The 15,599-nt window shown below is 48.2% G+C and overlaps 2 protein-coding genes across 3 annotated transcripts in view; one reads left to right on the top strand and one right to left on the bottom strand.

Annotated features, from left to right (window-relative positions):
* The first annotated feature begins 853 nt into the window (after positions 1 to 853).
* On the top strand, positions 854 to 11,302 carry prkd4 (protein kinase D4). Of its 2 annotated transcripts, none has more exons than XM_076162555.1 (20): positions 854 to 1,023; positions 1,098 to 1,311; positions 2,770 to 2,911; positions 3,007 to 3,138; positions 3,257 to 3,411; positions 3,495 to 3,690; positions 4,103 to 4,186; positions 4,601 to 4,757; positions 4,892 to 5,015; positions 5,108 to 5,185; positions 5,639 to 5,849; positions 5,950 to 5,975; positions 6,102 to 6,174; positions 6,388 to 6,494; positions 6,586 to 6,747; positions 6,885 to 6,983; positions 7,067 to 7,334; positions 8,033 to 8,118; positions 8,295 to 8,468; positions 11,205 to 11,302. In XM_076162555.1, exons 2-19 carry the CDS (start codon positions 1,156 to 1,158, stop codon positions 8,445 to 8,447), a joined length of 2,409 nt encoding a protein of 802 aa, XP_076018670.1. In that variant the 5' UTR covers positions 854 to 1,023; positions 1,098 to 1,155; the 3' UTR covers positions 8,448 to 8,468; positions 11,205 to 11,302. The 2 variants fall into 2 exon arrangements, with proteins under 2 accessions (XP_076018670.1, XP_076018669.1); XM_076162554.1 differs by having other exon boundaries at positions 4,598 to 4,757.
* actn3b (actinin alpha 3b) overlaps positions 8,477 to 15,599 on the bottom strand; it is a 23,973-nt gene continuing 16,850 nt past the window's right edge. Inside the window, exons 7-21 of the mRNA XM_076162552.1 lie at positions 15,435 to 15,516; positions 15,107 to 15,192; positions 14,670 to 14,762; positions 14,319 to 14,549; positions 14,037 to 14,184; positions 13,575 to 13,725; positions 12,704 to 12,812; positions 12,459 to 12,599; positions 12,191 to 12,373; positions 11,733 to 11,867; positions 11,061 to 11,240; positions 10,819 to 10,965; positions 10,576 to 10,641; positions 10,304 to 10,462; positions 8,477 to 10,009 (exon numbers count right to left, since the gene is read on the bottom strand). Of these exons, the coding sequence (XP_076018667.1) occupies positions 9,851 to 10,009; positions 10,304 to 10,462; positions 10,576 to 10,641; positions 10,819 to 10,965; positions 11,061 to 11,240; positions 11,733 to 11,867; positions 12,191 to 12,373; positions 12,459 to 12,599; positions 12,704 to 12,812; positions 13,575 to 13,725; positions 14,037 to 14,184; positions 14,319 to 14,549; positions 14,670 to 14,762; positions 15,107 to 15,192; positions 15,435 to 15,516 (2,070 nt within the window). The 3' untranslated portion in view covers positions 8,477 to 9,850. The remainder of the gene's footprint in view (positions 10,010 to 10,303; positions 10,463 to 10,575; positions 10,642 to 10,818; positions 10,966 to 11,060; positions 11,241 to 11,732; positions 11,868 to 12,190; positions 12,374 to 12,458; positions 12,600 to 12,703; positions 12,813 to 13,574; positions 13,726 to 14,036; positions 14,185 to 14,318; positions 14,550 to 14,669; positions 14,763 to 15,106; positions 15,193 to 15,434; positions 15,517 to 15,599) is intronic.

Here is a 15,599-nt window from a genome sequence, read left to right as displayed (position 1 = left end):
ACGACCACTAATGGAGTGGATGCCGTTGAATGTTGTGGCCTATTGTTCTTTTGGTGTTTTTTGTCCGCTAGCCAAGACCGATACCAAGAGAGGCGTCCACAGAATGTACGCGTCATCATGTGGAGCTGGGCGACCGAGCGGGAAGCCACAAATCAGCAAACCGTTCTTGATGGCGACCACATGCAAGTGCTGCGTAGATGTGACGCCGCCACGCCTCCGTCCGCTAACGGTTATCTATCGGCTTCTGATAGTGTGTGTGTGCGCGCACGGGAGAAAAGGTGTTTTAAGTGTCATTCGCAGCAAATAATGTACAGAATTCTCCGTGTACCTGACCTTATATGTACGTGTTTCACTCTGCGTCGTTCCCTCACACGCACACACACACTTAACCACAAGAAATCACAGAAATGTCCTTGTGTGAAAAGTTTCCTTTGGGTGTCTCGCAGCTTCTCGTCCTTCATGTTGGGGTCCTTTTACCTTGTGTCGTGGTTGTGGAACTCCCCGAGCGTCTCTGCGTCTCTCGGGGAGGTCATCGGAATTCATCACCAGCTCCATAAATGTACGAACATTAACAGGGTGATCGTCTCCAGGGTCTCTGTGACGTTTTGTCCAAATATTTAGAGGTCACAGATGGTTGATGATGATGATGATGATGTGATGCATCTTATTGTGAAGGGGGCAACCCAGTGTGTATTTTATCAAAGGTTCAATAAATATAAAATCCACTTTTCAAACTGACATGGTGTCTTTTAACGTTGTCTGCCACAGTGATATCACCACCTGAAGTTGTGTGTGGAGGAGTGTATAAGGTGTGTGTGTGTTAACCATAGTCTGCACAGTCTCAGCCCTCGCAGAGTCTCTATAACTTCCTGTCACCTCGACAGCCGAGCACCGCACAAGGAAACCAGACCCACATGCAAAGAACACAATGTCACACTGATCACATCATTCACACACACACACACTCAGTCACACACACCAGCGGGGTGGCAGATCGGAGCTCAAACGGCCTGCGATTAGAAAGTAAGTTTGTTGCACACACGTCACAGAATTGAGAGTGACTATGGATCAACTTGACGCCTGCGTTCTTGTTTCAGAGCCTGGATCCTTCTCCACCTTTTCCCTCCGCCCCCCCTACGGGTTCTGGCTCTCTCCATGTCAGCAGTGACCCCGTCCAGCACTTCCTGTCACTCCGCTCCGGCTCTGATCCAGTTCCAGCTGGGCCTGTACAGGGAGGTGGTTCGAGTCCCCGCCGGCAACCGGAGCTATGGCCATGCCAAGAGGCTGGCTGCAGAGGTCATAGAACGCAAGGTAAACGGACTGGGGATTTGACCACAAAGGCCTCTGGGGTGAATCAGGACTCGCACTTGGTCTGTAAGGAGTCGGAGGAGGAAGGGGAAAGCCTTATTCCTCTATTCTTTAAGTCCATCCCTGCTGTTCATATTGGTTAAGACTATCAAAGCTCGTATGAACCAGAATGTGAGCGGGTCAAATCCCACATGAGGCTAAAGTAGTAAGACCACAGCCTGACGATGACTGAGGGATCATAAAAAGGAGGGAAATAATGGAAAAGGAAAGGTAAATATCGCATATACAGAGGTTTCCATGGAACTCTCTGGGGTGCCGGTGCAAATCCGGAAGCAAGAATTGAGCAAATAACAACAGGTGTTTGACCTTTGGAAGACATGGGGGAGTTCAATTTGAAAAGGTCAACGTGCCGCAGGCTGGAGGAGAAAATCAAACTTCAACTCTTTAGTTTCCAAAAGCATCTTAATGTCTTTAAGTGCAGATCTGTTTAATTATTATCTGTGATGTAAATGTGCAGGCTGCAGTATGATGAGCGCTAAAGGCTTGCAGTTTGTTTGTTGCAGTGTGTGTGTGTGTGTGTGTGTGTGTGTGTGTGTGTGACACATCTGTGCTGGCCTTCATACTGCCTGTGTGGTCGTCAGGCGAAGAGCGAAGTTTCCGACCACAGTTCCTCTCCCCCATGTATCTCTCTTTCTCTCTCTCTCTCTCAAACACACACACACACACACAATGCCTTTTTTTTTACACCAGCAAAAATTCAAATTTTGACTTTGATCTTTACACAAGTTTCCAGGCAGCAGGTCATCGGGCCGGAAGAACACGTGTGTGTTTCTGTGTGTTCTCTCAACACAAACCAACAACTGCTCGCTTTTACATTACGATCATTTGGCCGACACTTTTATCCAAAGCGACTTACACTACATTACCACCCTTCGCAGAGGGGGAGCAATTGAGGGTTCGGTGCCTTGCTCAGGGGCACCTCAGCAGGGGCTCGAACCGGCGACCCTCCGGTTCCCAAGCGGAAGCTCTACCCACTGAGCCACTGCCTACCCATCACTCTGTGTGACTCCCTTTTATATTTCTCTCCAACATCTCAGACAAACAAACAGGCTTTGAACGCATTTTAGTAGATCATCCAGTGAGATTTTGAAGGATTTCACAACGCAACACACAGTTACATGATTGATTGATGACAGATTGCAACATGTTTGAGGTCGGGGCTCGTTTCTGTTTCTCCTCTCTCGCTCATTTGGAGCTTTGGGTTCCATATTTCCTGCCTTCATTTCCAACCATAAAGTTTCTCAGGTCTTTCATCTGCCAAGATTCAAACCCACAACCTTTTTACCTTCTCCCACATGCCTAGAGGCTCCAGCTGTGATTTGTTGTTGGTGGTGTAGCGACCTCAAAATGCACAGCTACAAAATTGAAGTTGGTGTCACGATTCATTCATTTCCTGTCCAGGCTCCAGACTGCTGTGTTGTTGGCGGCGTGGGGGAGAAACTCCTTCTGTTCAGGCACGAGGCCGCCTCTGACCAGCTGCTGACCCGCCTGACGGACCAGGATGAGCTGCAGGACGGCGACCTCATCGAGGTCATCATCTCAGGTCAGAGGTCAACCTTGCACCACACCTCCCGAGAGCTCTAATAATAAGTTTGGAAAGATGACATGGTGGCGTATTTCTAACTCTCCATATTCTAGTGTCGGCCTCCGTCACTGTGATGAAGATCCGCCCACACTCCCTGGTGGTCCATTCGTATCGCACTCCCACTTTCTGTCACCACTGTGGAGAGATGCTGTGGGGTTTAGTACGCCAGGGGTTAAAATGTGATGGTAAGGACGCTCACACTCCATATAATGCATCTGTCTTTCATATAAACATCATTCAGAACTCCTCCTCCTCCTCCTCCTCCTCTTCCTGTGACCCCTTCACACCTCTGCCTCTCTCTAGGTTGTGGGTTAGACTTCCATAAGCGCTGTGCCTTACAGTTACCCAATGACTGCAGTCGTTCCCGCCGTCAGGTCGGCACCAGCCTGTCCCTGTTCCCTCCTCGCCGACCCCGTACACACTCCCTCTCCACGCAGGCAGGGGGCAGTCTGGAGGAGGTACGTCGCTCCTTAATCACGACAGACGCATGACGGCGTTCTCAAGCTTGTTGGTACCTATTGTCCTTTCTCGCCCAAACCAGATCAGCATGTCCAAACCCGTGTCCAGACCTCCATCCTGGGCGGAGCCTCCGGTCTGGCTTGCGGTGGGTTACGGGGACCAGACCAGGACTCAGGTCCCTCACAGCTTCCACATCCACAGCTACACCAAACCCACAGTGTGCCAGTACTGCCACCAGCTGCTCAAAGGTCTCTTCAGACAGGGCCTCCAGTGCTCAGGTGAGATGTTGGTGCGATTCCCTCTAGTCAGCTGAGGGACTTTGAGTTCATTTATTAAATTATGTCAAATATACCAGAAATATGCGTTATAAGGATTTAGGAAAGTTGTTGGCAGGTTTGGCCCCCAGACTAAACCTGAAACCTGTCAGAAGGTTCTATCAAACACTGATGTCCTCTAGTGGCCGCTGTTTGACCGTACAGTGTTTGTGCCTGTTTCAAACTCAAACTTCCAGAAGGTTTCTATCTATCTAAGTGTTCAACTCAAAGTGAAGTGATAAATAAGCTGACGTTACAGTTTTCTTGTGGTGTGCAACTCTACCTACAAGTGTCCATTAGCTAATCCAGTGGTGATTGTGTTTAACTGTCTGTCTCGTCTGGGTGTCTGTCCTCTTCATCCTCTTCGTCCTCTCAGACTGCAGGTTCAACTGTCACCGGCGCTGTGAGCTGTTAGTCCCTAGAGACTGTCCAGGAGAGAGGAGGGGCGTCAACGGCAACGGTGAGGCGTTACTGCTGTCACTCAGGGTTGTACTCTGGTCACACACACACACACACACACACACACACACACACACACACACACACTGATTCTGATCCAGGCTCTGCTTTGATGTTCTCATCCCTGATCATCACCAGATTCCTGTCTGGTCTGACTCAGATTCCCAAACACTTGATGATGGTTTAGCAACATAATGCTTCAGGGAAATGAGATTAGATTTAGAAATTACTTTTAACCGGTTAAACTTTATCAGTATAGGCCATTTTAACCAAGCCTGTACTTCAGACAGTGTGAACAAAAATCCCATAGCTTCCAGTCTCAGCTGTCGTATATGTCATCAATCTTAACAGCTGTTTGATATTGTAATCTCAGCTTGTCCTGCGTATGACATCACATTCCTACCATCCACAGCAGTTGAGTACAGCAACACACCAGACCCAGAGGACGACGACTCAGATACCAGCAGCATTACAACAGTAACCACACTGGACATGTCTGACGATGAGATGTCCTTCGACTGCGACCTGCTGGCAGAGATCAAGGACGCCATGGAGCTGCGGGAGCCAATCAGGTCAGAGATGATTCACTTATTCTGCTGATCTCTTCCCAGCTGCTGAGAGAAAGGCATTAACAGGTCATTTTGGTGTACACTGCCACCTAGAGGCGTTGAGGAGGCACAGCACAAACTTCCTGTCCCTCCTTCAGTCCCTGTTTCAGCAGCTCCATCCCCCTGATGAGGCTCGTCCAGTCGGTGCATCACACTAAGAAAAGAGGCGGCAGCGTCCTGAGAGAAGGATGGCTGCTGCACCACACCAACACTGACACACTGGTGAGACACACACACACACCCATGCACACTCATCCATCCCTTGCGGGCACACATTTGTAAATATTTGTCATTGCTTTACTTTGCTTTGCCAGAGGAAACGACATTACTGGATCTTGGACTGGAAGAGTTTTACCCTGTACCAGGACGAGAGCAGCACCAAGTACTACAAGGTCCAGACCCCTCACACACTGTCGGCTCTTTAGTGTCTCACTGTTACACTTTCATCAAGATGTAAACAAGGCAGCAGGAGTGGAGAAGGATGTTCATTTTGATTATATATTAAGAACAATGAGGTACTTGTCATGAATAACAACAAGGTGAAATGTATAAATGATCACTAAACTAATTTTAGATTCATGCAGAATTTCAATTTGTATTTTTTGCACAGAACATTAATGAGACAATTCTTTTACATAAAGAGTTTATACTGTAAAAAAAAATCGGAATGATTCTTATAATAAATTAAATAACCCTTTTTATGTTTTTGTAAAGTAATTTAAAGATTTTCCAAAATTTCTAAAAAAAATTCCAGCATTTTCATTTTAATTTCATGTAAGTATCTGAGTGCCGTGATGCATTTAGTTATTGTCTGAAAGCTCTTCCTCCTCTTCCTCCTTCTCCAGGAGATTCCTCTGTCCGAGGTGCTGCAGGTTCGAGGCCACGCTCAGCTCGCCGTGCCGCTGTTGCCTGGCGACCACGGCCACACGTTGGAGGTGGTGACGGCCTCGGCGGTGCACTGCGTGGCAGCCGGCCAGGACGCGGCGGCCTGGGAGGACGCCATCAAGCAGGCGCTGATGCCGGTACAGAGCAGCACAGAACACCAGGAGACACAGGGTGAAGGACAACACACTAGTTTGAATATTTGTAAGATGTAATTGTTGTAACACTTTGATGAGATCACAGGATTAATCAGTTTGTTCCTTCCACCCTGCAGCTAAAGATCAACACACTGACAGCACGGTGAGGATCATCTATGAGACTACAGAGTTTATCATATGTAGGGATGTGGTTTCATCTGTGTGTGTGTGTGTGTGTGTGTGTGTGTGTGTGTGTGTGTGTGTACATGTGTGTGTGTGTGTATTTCAGGATATCAGTTCGGCATATCAGATCTGTATGGACGAGTTTCTGGGTGCAGGACAGTTTGGAGTCGTCTACAGAGGTCAACTCAATGTTTACATTTATCATCATTATTATAACTTTCAGAACCAAAGTTATATGAATATTTTCCTGCGAAATGAAGAAACAAGGCCGGTTTTGCTGAAAATTCCCTTTTGTGGCACCATGATGCATCAAAACTGATCACCAATATCTATCAGTGATTTGAATTGATGAAGCGGTGGTTATGACGATGATGATGATGATTTTTCTTCAGGCACTCATAGGCAGTCGGGTCGTTCGGTCGCCATCAAAGTCATTGACAAGACGAGATTCCCCAGCAGACAGAAGACGCAGCTGAAGAACGAAGTGGCCATTTTACAGGTAGAGTGTGTGTGTGTGTGTGTGGGGTAACACATTCTTTGTCAAAGGATCAGATTTCTCACACAGATGCGTTTGTGTCTTGTGAGCCCAGAACTTGTCCCACCTGGGCGTGGTGCTGCTTGAGGGCATGTTTGAGACGGGCCAGTACGTGTTTATCGTCATGGAGAAGCTCCACGGCGACATGCTGGAGATGATCCTGTCCAGCGAGAGAGGTCGACTTCCTGAACGCAACACGCGCTTCCTGGTCTTGCAGGTACGAAATCGGTGTGTCAATCCAAGGTCTGAACACTGAAGTATTGAGTTCTTCCTCCAACTACAGCAACCCAAACCTCCTTCACCATCACTGTTTTGCATGAAATGTGTAACATGCTGACCTTGTTTCTGGTGTAGATCCTGGAGGCTCTGCGGTACCTTCACTTCAAACACATCGCTCACTGTGACCTGAAGCCTGAAAATGTCCTCCTGGCCTCTGCAGACCCTTTCCCTCAGGTGGGATTTAGTGTTGCTTTTACCACCTACATGTCCTTTCACTGGACCATAACCCTCATGTACACACTCCTCCTCTGACTCAGGTGAAGCTCTGCGATTTCGGCTTCGCCCGCATCATCGGCGAGAAGTCGTTCCGTCGCTCGGTGGTGGGAACGCCGGCCTACCTTGCCCCCGAGGTCATCAGCAGCAGCGGCTTCAACCGCTCGCTGGACATGTGGTCCGTAGGGGTCATCATGTACGTGAGCCTGAGCGGCACCTTCCCCTTCAACGAGGACGAGGATATCAGGCAGCAGATCTCCAACGCCAACTTCATGTACCCACGCCACCTCTGGGCCACCGTCTCACTGGAGGGTAAGGAGGAGGTTTGGTTTCATACCGTACACACCGTCTTCTCACTGTGGTGTGTTTAAACTGCCAGAAATATACATTCACTAGCAGGTATGTGGTTGGCTTTAGTCTTAATCAAAGTAGGCAGAAATGCAAGCAGGGTATGATTTTAAAACTGTCTGGTGGTGCATTCAAAGACACTCGGATATAGAAGAATTCAAAATGTTATAATGAATGTGATATTTGTTCTGTAGTTATCATTACATCATCAAATAATCCCTGAAAGTACAAAACTTGCCAAGTGTCTGGTACATTTACTGGAAATATGATTCATTAAATGTTATTTCGATGGATTATCTGTCTCATCTAGAGTTTTAGATTGGCAGCTCCCAGTGACTGCTGTGTTGGCAGAACCGTTGTTGGCAGAAACACCAAATAGTCTTTGATACTAATTTGTTTGTTGTGTAATGAAAAGTTGATTTTAAAAAGTTTCTTAAAGCGAGCAGTAAACAGTATAAATTAGATAACTTTTTAAATTACAAAACCGCTAGCGTCTTAATTAAGCTTGTATTGATTTTAGTGTACAGGCTGAGAGTTGGTGGAGAAGAGCCGAGTTGTTGTTTTATACGCTTCCCTAGTTGACCACTAGATGGCTCTAGTGAACCAGTGTTCTTACCCGTTATTGTCCACACAGTGAATCTGCTTTCCTCTTCCTCCCCCAGCTGTGAGCCTTATCAACAACCTGCTGCAGGTGGCGGTGAGACGCAGATTCACTGTGGGCAAAGCTCTGGGACACACGTGGCTGCAGGTCAGAGGTCACACATCACAACCTGCTTAAATCCACAGCAGCTGCTTGGATCATAAATCTGATTTTATACCGTTTGCTTACTCCATTATTTAAATATCAACTAATTTCAGGGTGTTTCTTAACAAATCCTTCCCTCCTTCTTCTTCCAACACCATGGACTCCTCTTCCTCCTCCAGGACTTCCAGCTGTGGTGCGACTTGAGGGAGTTTGAGCTGAAGTTGGGCAGCCGGTACCTGACGCACCCGGGGGACCAGGAGCACTGGAGACGCCACGCTCAGGAGAAGGACCTGGACTTCCCCCCGTGCCTCTGCTGGGACCCCGACGCGTGACCTCAGCGCTGGAGGTTAAAGGTCAGCCATTTGTGACACACAGCAGCAAACCCCAATGTTAGTAGTAGATTGACAAAAGAAGAAGTGAGGCTCCAATCGTAACAAAAAACACAAACAAAAGTCCGCTTAGTAATATAATTTTCCTTTTTTATTCCAAGGTGTGGTTTTGAAACTTCGGTGACGTGTTTGTGTGTGAAGACAGGTGTGAGCTGAGGAAGAGGGGGAGGAGGAAGGGTTGGATGGAGCACAGATGACAAAGGGAAAACATGCACAGGGAGAAGTCGACTCGTGCTGCTGCTGCGTCTCGTATCGTGGCCGATCTCATTTAAAACGGGACCAAACCCTTATTGTTTAACGTACCGACATAGGGCCGCTGTGGTCCCACGTACAGTATCAATTATTCATCGGTAACTTCCCTGATGCCCCGTTGTCGCTCGCTGCTGGACAGGCGCCTCCCTCTTACCCTCCTCTTCCTCCCGCCTGGTGAGGGTACGTGGGATCGCTCAAACAATTTCACCTTTCCGCCGTCGTTCCTGAGTCCCTATCTGGCCTTTGCAGCGATTCACCCTTAACCTTCGGCGTCGCTCCCCTGTCGTACGTACTTTCTACGTAAAAGTGTAGGCGCTCTCTTTTTGCCCTCCGTATTGGCTTTAAGATCTCCGGGGTTAAATTATCATAGCAGACGAGCGGCAACATAAACATTTTCACAGTGCTGTAGTTTTCTTCCAGAGAGAGAGAGAGAGAGAGGATCGCTCGGCTTCGTAGCTCCCGATTAGCTACTTAACATCAACAGCTTCTAGACGAAGGCTTTTTTGTAGGATTGAAAAGAGTAAAAGACTCAACAATGACGGCGTTTTCTAAACTTTCACGTTGCATGCATCTGCACAAATACACAACCAACCAAGCCAACTGACCACCCAGCCTTTTTTATCCCATGTATTCACTTTAATAGCCCTTCTACAAAAACAAGTTATCAGAGAGGTGGAGAGCAGAAGGCTTCGCTCAAAGAGAGTGTGCTTTGTTTTGGTACCGCCGCCCCGCCCGCGTTACCTCTTTCTATTCAACCTCTCGTAAAGGCAGGATTGTCATATGTACGCCGATTACATAATTTAAGTGCAATACCTACACATTCCTGAGGGCGGAGTGAGCCAGATTTGAGCAAAGCCCGCTGCTCTCGGCCTCTCTGGGCACGAAAAGGATAGACAGGAGGGGTCGGGTGGGGGGGAGAACAGAAGATCTGCAGGAGGATAAATAAGAACAAAGCGTATACGGAGTGACGGCTGATTTTAAAATCACTCTCTCCACGTCGGAGAAATATAGGGCGGGGAGGAGGGAGGGGGGAGGGGAGGGGGCGGGGCTGGGAAGGAGGGTCAAGAGTAGAGGAACAGAAGGGGGGGCTCTGTTTATAAGTCGCTCTCTCCGTAGAGGGCGCTGGAGAAGGAGATGTAGTCCAGGGCACCGGAGGGGCATTCGGACCCGATGTACCTGGTCATGCGGGTGATGCAGTACTCGGCCTGCTCTGGTGGCAGCTCCCTGCGCAGCTCCTCCACTGTGATGTAACTCTGAGAGAGAGAGAGGGAGAGACAGAGAGAGAGGAGGTGTGACTTGTTGTGTGGTAGAGAGGCGCAGCAGATTATGTGGACAGGCGTTTAGATTTTGCTTGACGGCTCTCTGAAGACTCCGTTACTCGCCTGGAACGCTACAGCCGCCTCAAAATATCACTAAAGAGCTTTTCTTAATGAATCAGCTGTTGGTTAAGGTGGTTTAAATGTCAATGAGGCTTGCTTTTCTTCCAATACTGAGGCTTTTAGATGCTTGACTGTAAAGTTGCGTGTAGGACGTCTGGTCCTACTCACCTTGTCTGAGGCCAGGATCTTGAAGGAGGCCATGACCTGTTCGGCGGTGTCGGTCTCAGCGGTCTCGCGGGTCATGAAGTCGATGAAGGCCTGGAAGGTCACGACGCCCGTGTTGTTGGGGTCCACCAGGGTCATGATGCGGGCAAACTCAACCTCACCCTATCAGAGAACACGCGTTAGTTCAGCCTCCTGACACTCAGTCACTAAATATTCATTCAGTTTTCTAATTTCCGTACAAAAAAAATATAGGTTCAATCGAACTCTGCACTTACCAGATCGTAACCCATGGAGATGAGGCAAGCACGGAAGTCGTCTGGGTCCATCATGCCGTTTCTCTTCTGCAAAGGGGAAAGAAAGTGTTCAGTCCCATTCATTAGTGCTTCTGATCTGATGACCAAACTGATGTGGTAAACAGAAAGGCACAGCTCAAAATGAGTTCATATCTTCTTTTGACCATCCCAGCGGAGTGGACATGATTATACGGCCGTGTGTGTGTGTGATCAGTGATGCCTCACCCTGTCGAAGTGGTTGAAGGAGGCTCTGAACTCGTTGAGCTGTTCTTGGCTGATGCCTTTGGCGTCGCGGGTCAGGATCTGGTTCTCCACCTCGTTGATGGTTCTGGCGATGGTGGTGAGCAGCTGCTCCCAGCCCACGCGGATATGCTGTGGCGAAGGAAGGAAACGGAGACGAACGCTTAGAGGAAGGCCACAGAGTACAATGATGTGCTAAAAGGTGAAGTCCCTTTGTGGGGCCGCACCTCCATGGTGTAGTTGGTGTGCTTGTTGTCGAAGATAAGGGACTCCTGGCTGAGCTGGTGGTCTCCCTCCAGCTTGTCGATGTTGGATTTGTAGTTGATGATGTTCTGCTCGTACTGCTTCAGGTTGTTCATCTGTTCCTCCAGGGAGCCGGCGATGTCCACCGACACGTGGCTGATCTCCTACAGGCACAAGACGGAAGAGAGGGAGGAGAACGAGAGGAGGCCGGTGAATACAAGAACCCTCAGCTGTACTTTGGGATTTGTAGTTCCCCCTTTAATACACAGAACATTACACTTCCTCTGTGCTCTACACACAGTCCAGTCCTATTACCCTTGTATAATATATGGATACTTATGCACCTACTTCTATGTACTTTTACTTAAAATGGTATAAAAGTGATATACAGTATGACTATGAGAACTACAGGTAAATTAATTTAATGAAGTTTTGTTCCAGATTCTACTGTTTGATTTGTTTTATTTCTTCAACTTTCATGTCCCTCAAATAAAGATCCAATGTCACAAGGACAAATCCTTCGTTAGCTGCTCTTGGCGACTAAAGCGGCGTCTTGTTCACATTCAGGTCACATCATCGCCTCAGGCACACAAGCAAACCTGCCGTTTCCTGTTCTATCACCCACATCCTGGTGTCATGTCACGCTAACACTGTACCTCCATCTTGGTCTGAATCCAGGGCCCGATGATGTTGGCCTGGGCAGCGAACTGGCGTCTCAGCCTCTCGTTGGCCTGCTGTCTGGCCACCTCCTCCTGCAGCAATTGGTCTCTAAGGGGCACGAGGTGCTTCACCTGCGGACAGAGCCATTACATTACAGCCACCAGTGGATTATGCAGGCAGACTTTGGGGGAAAGTGAAAGTCAGGCTCCCCATCTACAGGAACAAATCTATTTCTTTAAGAGCAGATGGTGTGATGTGTGTGAGGCTGATGCTGCATTGACACATTGAGCTCTGCAGTTATCTTGATAGCTCCCCACACAGTTATATTTTGGTGGTGTTGCTGTGTATGGGTTTAGTAATAACTACATGACGCTCGGTTAGGATGGCAACCAGAAATCCATTATTAGGTAGAACTAGTCTCAGTGAATACATCATTTGTGTGCGTTTGACTCACAGTGTCCCACTTAGTGCTGATATCCTGGGGTGACAGGTTGGTGTAAGGGTTGATTCCGGACAGCTTGATGCCGTAGGTCTGGGCGATCTTCAGGATCTCGCTGTGGATGCCCATGGTGGCCATGCGTTCCTTGTCAGCTTCGGGCAGAGTGGCCTTGAACTGGTCATGAGCTGTGATCAGGCTCTGAACGAGGGAACCATGAGGTTGAGGTGAGGAAGACCATCAGATCCAAACAAAACAACAAACATCCAAACTATTGTGTTTGTACCTGGATCTCCTCAATGCTGTGGACGATGAACATGTCCTGCAGGTCCTCCATGGCTCCGTCCATCCAGTTGTTGAAGGGCGCTGCCCTCTTGGCAAACTCCAGGTACAGCTGGTCAATAGTCTCCCACAGCTTCTCCACACGCTGGAAACACACAAAGATACAGACTCATGATGCAGACGTAAGACATGGACGTATTTTTGACTAAACGAGCAAAGACATGATGTTGTTATTGTTGCAGTGAGGACCTCCAGTGAGTCTCTCCTCTTCTGGGTGAGGGTACCCAGGTTGTCCCACTGGTCACAGATGCCCTGGCAGCGGGTGTTGACTGAAGCAGCATCATGGTAGTCCAGCTCACTGCAGGAGTTGACAGAGTCAGAAATTTGACCGTTAGAAATCTGGAGTTATGAGAAATTCAGAAAATACAGGAAGCTGCTCTAAGATTTTAACATAGAAATGCAATGATGTACTTTAAACCTTTCAGAGCTTTACCATACATGAAGACTTAAGAGAGATCAGTGGACATAAACCTAGACTTGACAGATTGACTGATTGAAATTATTCCCATTTTCCCAAATATCTGTAATCACACTCCCTGGAATGTGTGTGTGAGGTAATATGAGTCATGAAGAGTTTTGCATCTATATCTGCTGTGGATGTCCTGACTGATAAACGATCCTTGGCATGTGCACGTCTTCATCGTCTCTACAAAGCAATCCAACCGCAAACCATCCGGAGCAGCTTGTGTGTAAAAAAAAGGTGTCGAGGAAGAAGGTTAGACATATCAAAGGTTTCTTCTCATCGTCATCGCTCGTCTGCCCTGACCTGCTCTGACCTGACCTGCTCTTCATTAGGTCATCCCTCCTCCCCCATCCCACCTACAGAGTTTACAGCGACATCTCTCAATATCATCCTATCAGCGTTTCCTACTGATGTAAAAACTAAAATAACACCATGAACTCCAGCAAAAAGGTCAACAAAAATCCACACGGGTGCGGTGTGTGTATCAGCTTTGAACTGGACTGCAGCTCCCGAATAAACCCTGGGCTAGTGGATTACATTTTTCCCAGCATGCAACACCTACTCTCTGGCCTCAGTTCCCACTCTCTCATTCCTTACTTGAGCTCCTGGGCGATGGCGGCGATCTGCTCCACTCTGTCCTGGTGGGCGGCCAGGTCGCTCTCGAAGGCCTCGTGCTTCCTCATCAGGGCTCGGATCTCCATCAGGGAGGCCGACTCAAAGTCCTTCTGGGACAGCAGGTCTTCCTTACCTGGAACGGAGACGTTTGATGTGGAGCGGGAACATTTCAACGGCCAAATTTCAAGATGGACAATGGTGCAGATTTAAACGGCTGTAAATTCATTCTGAGTTTTTCCTCCCACTGTGGATGTTTCTGACATGGCATAGAATGTTGCCAACATAAGCTTCTCTGTGGGTTTATTCAGTCTTTGGTTCTTATGTTTTTCTTCTTTATTTAAGTGTTGGGGTGGGGGGGGGGGGGGAGGGGGGGGAGGGGCACAGAATCAAACCCACAACTATGATTTCAGTCTGAGCCACGGTCATCTGCTCCTCTTTCCCTACCTGCAGTCCAGGACTCGTGCATGGAGCACTTCTGCTTGAATTTCTCGGCCAGATGATCCAGTCTCTCCAGACGGCGGATCTCAGTCAGCAGCCACTCCTCATAGCCCTTCTCCACTCCCTCCAGACCTTTCCATGCATTGGCGATATCCTGGAAGTAGAGAGAGGGGATGTAAACACTACTGAGGTGCACGAGGAACAGGAAATACGTCTTGGTGCCACCTCTCTGAGCAAAATTGAATGACTCGGTTCACACACTTACAAAGATAGGACTCTGTAACTCACCGACACCATCTTGCCCTCGGAGGGCATGAATGCAGGCCTGTTGCTCAGCCTCAGCTTAGTCTGCAGAGTGTTGAAGTTGATCTCCAGCTGGCATTTCTCCTGCACGCGGGGCGGCTTGTGGATGCGGCGGTAATCGCGGAAATCCTCCAGCTTCTGCTGCATGGCGCGCATGGTCTGCTCAGACACGCGGTTCTCCAGCCAGGGGATGGTGCGACGGATCCACTCCAGCAGCTAGCGTGGTGAGGGAGCGGGTAAAAGAAAGTTTAGTTCATCCAACTGGCACAATAAAGTGTTTCTGCAGTGTGGGACGGAGGGACAGACTGACAGTTAACGGCAACTGCAGTTTCTCACCTCGCTGGCCAGCTTCTCGTACTCCTCCATCAGTTTCTCATTCTCCTGATTGACAGCCAGCACCTTGCAGATACGGTTGGCAGCCGTCTCAGCCTGGGAAAGACGGAAAACAACAATTTACATACATTTACAACTACAGCACTGCAGGGAAATCAATCATTGAATAAATACAACCGGGATGCGGACATCGCTCATATTAATTCACCAGCGATGTTAAATCATGTCGACAGCTGTTCTAATCAATTAAAAAGAGAGATTATATTATACAGCATTAAATACAAGGCAATTTAGAGTGCCAACAGCGTCTACAGAGGCATATGGTCCTTCTGAGTGTGTATGATGCCCTTCATTCTGACCCAATAGCTGCCAAAAATAACTACATAAATAATCAGGGTAATTATTCAGTCATCACACTCAATAACTTTGTAATATCTGACCTGCTCAGCGCCAGCAAAGGCGTGGTAGAAGCAAGACACGTAGGTCATGATGGCCTTCTCGTCAGGTTTGGGTGTGTTCACAATATCTACGGGTGAGAAAGCAACAAAGTTTGCCAACACATTTCTGAGTTTTCTGCCCATCATCTGTGCTTCAAGAGGAAGGATTAGAAATGCATTCATTTTGTAAAGCAGATGGTTGAATTCCAAGTAAGAAGGTCCTCTCAGCTTTTGTACCATCTGCTATTGCATGTGGCGCTGATGGCAGAGGAGATCGGCGGCGTTTCCTGCACGTTGTGTTTATTTCAAGACCAAAACATGAAGAAATCACCTTCAGCGTCCAGCATCTTGGGGATGTCCAGGAACTTCTCAGCCACTTCAAAGGCGGTGTTCAGGTTACCGATGGGGTCGTCCTACAGGCAGAGACACACATGCATGTTTATACTCAATGTGTCAGTGCCAGGGTATCTAACAGAAGCTATGAACAGATGAAGAT

Source organism: Genypterus blacodes, unplaced genomic scaffold (genome assembly GCF_046128005.1).
Source record: "Genypterus blacodes isolate CSIRO-AG114 ecotype Tasmania unplaced genomic scaffold, CSIRO-AGI_Gbla_v1 ptg000122l_1, whole genome shotgun sequence".
Taxonomy (NCBI): Eukaryota; Metazoa; Chordata; class Actinopteri; order Ophidiiformes; family Ophidiidae; genus Genypterus; species Genypterus blacodes.
Note: the sequence above shows the minus strand (reverse complement) of the source record. Positions and strands in the feature narration are given on the sequence as shown.